Source organism: Odontomachus brunneus, unplaced genomic scaffold, assembly GCF_010583005.1.
Source record: "Odontomachus brunneus isolate Ranch 3 - 2012 unplaced genomic scaffold, Obru_v1 Obru_scaffold_069, whole genome shotgun sequence".
In the NCBI taxonomy this organism is placed as follows: domain Eukaryota; kingdom Metazoa; phylum Arthropoda; class Insecta; order Hymenoptera; family Formicidae; genus Odontomachus; species Odontomachus brunneus.
The window spans coordinates 29,609-35,179 of record NW_022639519.1 but is presented as its reverse complement, the minus strand read 5'-3'; the positions used below and the strand labels follow the sequence as shown (position 1 = coordinate 35,179).

Sequence of the window (5,571 nt, the reverse complement as noted above, 5' to 3'; positions counted from 1 at the left end):
AGAAAAAAAAGAGAGAGAGAGAGAGAGAGAGAGAGAGAGAGAGAGAGAGAGAGAGAGAAAGCGATACGTGACGATTAGTTCGTGGTCTAAATGGAGAAAAAAGAAAAAAAAAATATGATATATAAAAAAACGATGCCAATATACTCACCAGTTTCTCCAATCTTGGACAGCCCATCGCGAGGTGAATGAGGGTGGCGTCGGTTATTAAAAGGCACTCTTCCAAATCCATCTTCTCGAGTAGTCTGCAGTTCTGAAAGTTGGAAAGTGTCGGATAGAGAGAAATGTAGAGGAGCGATTTGTGTTTTTATTTACGTCACATACGCGAACGGCCGACGCTCGAGGCTCGTCTCAACGACGAGAGAGATGCGACTCAACTCACTTTCGCGAGAGCCTGAAAGCCCGCGTCCGTGAAATGGGTGCACCCGACGCACTCGAGTACACTGAGAAGTGGACAGTGTTGTGCCAGAGTGACCAACGACGCATCCGTTAAATTGGGGCAATTCGACAGGCAAACATAATGCAGCCGTGGACACCGCTCGCTGAGTTCTCTAACTGCGTCGTCTGTTATATTCTGCAACAATGATCCCAAAGTGATCTTTGCTCTTCGTTTGCGCGTGTGCTCGAGTCGCGAGAGTCGCAGCGCGAATTCTCATGAATAATAAATCAAACACGTACGGAAAACGCACAGGAAAACGAAAACTAATCGCCGTCCATACTTTGTGGCGATTGCTCGCTGATGAAGTACAGGAGAGAAACTCGAGCTTTTCTCAAATATTGTCCACGTTATCGCGATCTTCGATCCCTCGTTTGCTCTTAATATATTTCGCTTTCTATCGGGCGACGCGAGAGAGCGGCTTCTCTTCGTGCCTTCTCCCCCCTCCCATCTTCTCTCTCTCTCTCTCTCTCTCTCTCTCTGCATACCCACTATTAAATCTAATTCAAACTGTAAATACGCCGTTCCACATGGCCGAAAGCCGTTCTGCCAATTTTCTCCGCTTGAAGAAAAAAAGAGAAGAGAAAGAAGAGATATCGTGCCGTCTTTATTACAAGACGGAGGAGGGAAGAGAGGAGACACGCGCATTGCGCGTCTCTCCTTATCTCCCGCAACGAGAAACGCAACAGCGATATCTCTCGTCGGCGACAAATCCGACACGGCGACACGACCGCGAAGGAGAATCTAAGCCTGACGGCGGTGCGCAGGCAAGCGGCAATTATTCCTCTCTCTCTCTCTCTCTCTCTCTCTCTCTCTCTCTCTCTCTCTCTCCCTCTCTCTCTCCCTTCCCTCCTTCCTCCCTATCGCGGTGTAACGCGGATTTGCGGAGTCAATGGGATAAGTACCCGGCATTCGTGTAGATTGATTGCTTCGAGATTAGGACAATAGCGCGCTAAACACTTTACAGCCCGATCCGTCAGCTGGCGGCATCCCTTGCTGAGAAAGCTACGGAGTTCCGGGCAACCCCTGGCGAGCGCCTCCACCCCGTTGTCGGTGAGCAGCTCGCACCACGAGAGGTTGATGTGGGTGAGCAGCGGGCAACCGTCCGAGAGATCCTTCAGGGAAATATCCGTTATCTCGGGACAGGAGTCCAGATTCAGTCGCTGGAGCTTGGGGCAATGACTACTGAGAGCCGCGCAGGTCGCGTCCGAGATCTTCTTGCACTGGCTCAGATTAAGCTCCTCGATATTAGGACACGATTGGGCTAAGGTACGCATCGAGTTGTTGCCGATGCTCTGGCAACCCCTGAGGGAGAGCTGCCTGAGGAATCCGCCGCAACGCCTCGAGATATTTTCTATTACTGGTCCCTGCGCAACACACAGACAGATAGACTGAAGACTGTAGCCGTCGTTTTCTCTTATTTCCTTTTTAATAATAAATTGACTCGCCCGCGCGTCCAGCAGATCGAGAACCGTGAGAAAATCTTTCTCCTATATATTACCTCCACATCTCGTTGAAAGTCGAAGAGATCGATCCTCTGCCAATTGGACCCATCGAGCGCTAACACGTTCCAGGCCTTGCTTACTTGGGCACAACGGCATAGCGATACGACATCGAGGTACGAAAGAATTCTGTCAATTATAGGATTCGTTAGAACGCCGCGCGCTTTTTCCGTGTCACATGACAAGTATATGTGCATGTATGTGTCTGCATATGCGTATATGTGTGTGTGTGTGTGTGTGTATGAATGTGTGTAAGTTCATGTGGATGCATGTAGATGTACACGCGCGTGCTTCGCGCGGTACTTAACGCCTTGCGAACGGGACGTTCGTAGACTCGAGTTATTCGCGAGGCTAATGGGACGTAACGTCTTCGTGTTTTACGCGATCGCCATTAAAATGCCCCGCGACAGCTTTAAACAAATTTTCGTCTCGCGGAAGACGAGAACGCGCAGAGTTAAGTATTAAAAAAATAATATATATACACATACATACGGGATGATCGATCTGAATCTTTTTCAGAACATTTCTCAGACACGTTGATTCGGATCTCAGACGGATGCATCTAAATTTTGAATGTACACCAATCTACATATGTTTTTTCCTTTCCATTGACACATTGGCTGCCACGAATTGCGTACAATGTAAGTACAACACATTAACATCTTTGTGAAGAGGCGCCAATATTACTAACAAGGGGAACACCAGGTGACTGCTCCGGGGATTTTGATGCGCTTTTCGCAGGCGGTTCTTGGGTGAAAAAAAAACAACACGTATCTGGCCGTTTCAGCCAATGGGCCATAGTTTCGAAGAAATCGATTTTTAAAAATGACTAGTCGGCCGCAGCACACTTGATACGTTCGATCGTCATTATTGAACAACAGCAACGGTAGCGCAGTAGGTAAGACATTGGTTTCGTATCCTATCAGAAAAAGTGCGTGATAACCGAAAATCTCGAATGCATCGAAACTTGAAGCCTCTTTTCCGCGACGCTGATTGGCCGTCCCGACTGTCTCGATTGGCTCGATCGAGATATGCTAGGCTCAATCTACTTACAGCTGTCAGATGCATGTGACGGATCAGATTGTGTTGTTCGCGTTATATGAATTTGATATTTATTGTAATCTCAGCAAACACAATGTTACATGTAACATACATGTTAGTTGTAATTTCTTACTCAACAAACAATATAACTGCTATATAATATACGTGTTATATAACAGTTATATTGTTGAATAGGAAATTACAACTAACATGTACGTTACATGTAACATTGTGTTTGCTGGGAAAATAATTTGTAAAAACGAGTATTGTAATATAATTGTAAATAGTACAACGAAAAGGCTAAAGTGGCGCGCGTTATGTGGTGTTCTAGTACAGTAAATTGCGTGTCCAAATCTCGTCTCGTGCATTTTTTATTAAAAATTTGTTCTTATCTGTAATTATTTATATTATTGTAAATATACACGAAAAAGATTATTTAATTGATATATTTTTCTTGTAAATAAAGAAATCAATAATTTAAAATTTTTTTAATAATTATTGTTGAAAAATCTGAATAAAGAAATATTATTATCTTTAATAAATTTTATTTTAATTTAATATTATTAATTTTTATTGCTTTTTGATTCTAATGAAACTTCATAAATTTACAAATTAGTAAATAATTAAATATTCATGTATGGAATAATTATTATTACCGTCGTTGCCGTCGTCGTTGCCGTCGTCGTCGTTGTTGTTATTCATATGGACATATAAATAAAAATGTAATAAAAACGTGAGTGATCACGAGCGACATGAAAGGAAAATTTTCTAATAATATTTTAGTTATTTTCTCAAATAATACAGAATTGTTAAAGAGTCACATGTTGGTACAAGCTTCACAACCTTTGTTTATCATTGCGTGATTGATAAGGAAAAAAAGAAAAATAAGAAAACAAATAAGAGAACAAATTATCTATTAATTTGAAAATTTATAAACTTTCATTACAATAAAAAAATAATAAAAATTAATAACATTAAATTAAGATGAAATTTATAAAGTAATAATATTTCTTTATACAGATTTTTCAAATTATTACAATAATTATTTTAAAATTTAAAAATTTCATTTACAAAAAAATATAATATAATTAAATAAATAATCTTTTTTGTGTATATCTACAATAATATAAATAATTATAGATAAGAACAAATTTTTAATAAAAAAAAATGCACGAGACAAGATTTGGACACACAACTTACTGCGTATGAAGCCAACGTCTTACCTACTTCGCTGCTGTTATTCAATAGTGACGGTCGAACGTATCAAGTATGCCGCGGCCGACTAGAGTCATTTTTTAAAAACCGATTTCTACGAAACTATGGCCTATTGACTGAGCCGAACACGTCGTTTTTTTTGCCCAAGAACAGCCTGTAAAAAACGCATCAAAATCCCCGGAGCAGTCAGCTGGTATTTCCCTTGTAAGCTATGAGAGAAAAAACTTAAAAAAACAAAAAATATTTATTCGATGAATAAATTATTCATATAAATTTAATTCATATAAACTAAATATTAATAACGTATGTTATAAACCAAATATTAATAATGCGTATTTATATATATTTTTTCCAAAACTACTGCTTTTTACGAAAGCAATTGTTTATTCTATTTAAATAAAAGAATTTAATATGATTTAATATTAAATATGGTATTAGTACTTCCCAATGAATATATTTGAAATTAATATATTTTACTTTTCAGATATTTTTTCTCTCAATGTACATCTACTACTAGTTAACTTTCAGAAATTGGCAACACTAGGCTAACCCAGTTATTGATTATCCCTTCAGTCATTGACACTTTAAAGAAAAACCTGGTTTCTTTGCGACCAACATCGCGGTTAAACTTTTTGCCTGCGCTTCATGCTTCCAAAAGAGAATTTTACAACTAAAACTGCGACCAACCACCGCTAATAACGAGCAAACTCAGCTTTTTCTAGAGTGTCAGTGACTAAAAGGAATCAATAATCTCGTGGATGTTTCAAACATTCTATCAAACACGTTTTCTTAAAAGGAATTAATAATGCAAAAAAAACAGAAAAAACAGAAATTTGGCGCCACGTTAAGTTTTTTTTTTGAAAATCCCATGGCAGAGTGGACGCGTGTTAAGATTGCAAATTGCAAAAGCGCGACGGCCGGGGGTTTCGCGGGATCAGACGCGTGACACAGCAAACAGGCGTCTTTCATATTTTTGTTTCCACCCTCTGCGCGCCGTTGTCGAACCCGACCTTCCCCGGCTGATAACATTCACGCGTCTTATCGCGAGACCGCGAACACGACGGCCCGTTCTCAACGCGTTTCAAGCTCGTGTAATCATGCGCGTTTGCGTCCTGTCGTCGTACCTGAGTAGCAATTCTTTTGGCAGTTTCTTGTTAATCTGCGCCTCGTCATCGTGAAACACCCATGTTAGCTGCAACGAAACACAGAGACACGTGATTACGAGGCCGGCCGCGGCCGCGTTATCATTCGCGACGGACGCCGCAGACAAGGAAGCTGCTGGACACTCCGTCTCTCCGTTGTGTATGTGTGGTGTGTGTACGATGTAGGAGGGAAGGAGAGGAAGCAGAAGGATGACGAGGACGGTGACGGTGTGGCGGC

The 5,571-nt window shown here is 40.9% G+C and overlaps 1 protein-coding gene across 2 annotated transcripts in view; it reads right to left on the bottom strand.

The window, feature by feature from the left end:
* The window catches only part of LOC116846742 (F-box/LRR-repeat protein 20), a 34,179-nt gene that overhangs the window by 6,110 nt on the left and 22,498 nt on the right, over window positions 1-5,571 (bottom strand). For both annotated transcript variants that reach the window (XM_032820977.1, XM_032820978.1), the window contains 5 exons: window positions 5,316-5,383; window positions 1,935-2,064; window positions 1,339-1,800; window positions 380-571; window positions 149-250 (listed from right to left, as the gene is read on the bottom strand). In XM_032820977.1, coding sequence (XP_032676868.1) covers window positions 149-250; window positions 380-571; window positions 1,339-1,800; window positions 1,935-2,064; window positions 5,316-5,383 — 954 coding nt within the window. The remainder of the gene's footprint in view (window positions 1-148; window positions 251-379; window positions 572-1,338; window positions 1,801-1,934; window positions 2,065-5,315; window positions 5,384-5,571) is intronic.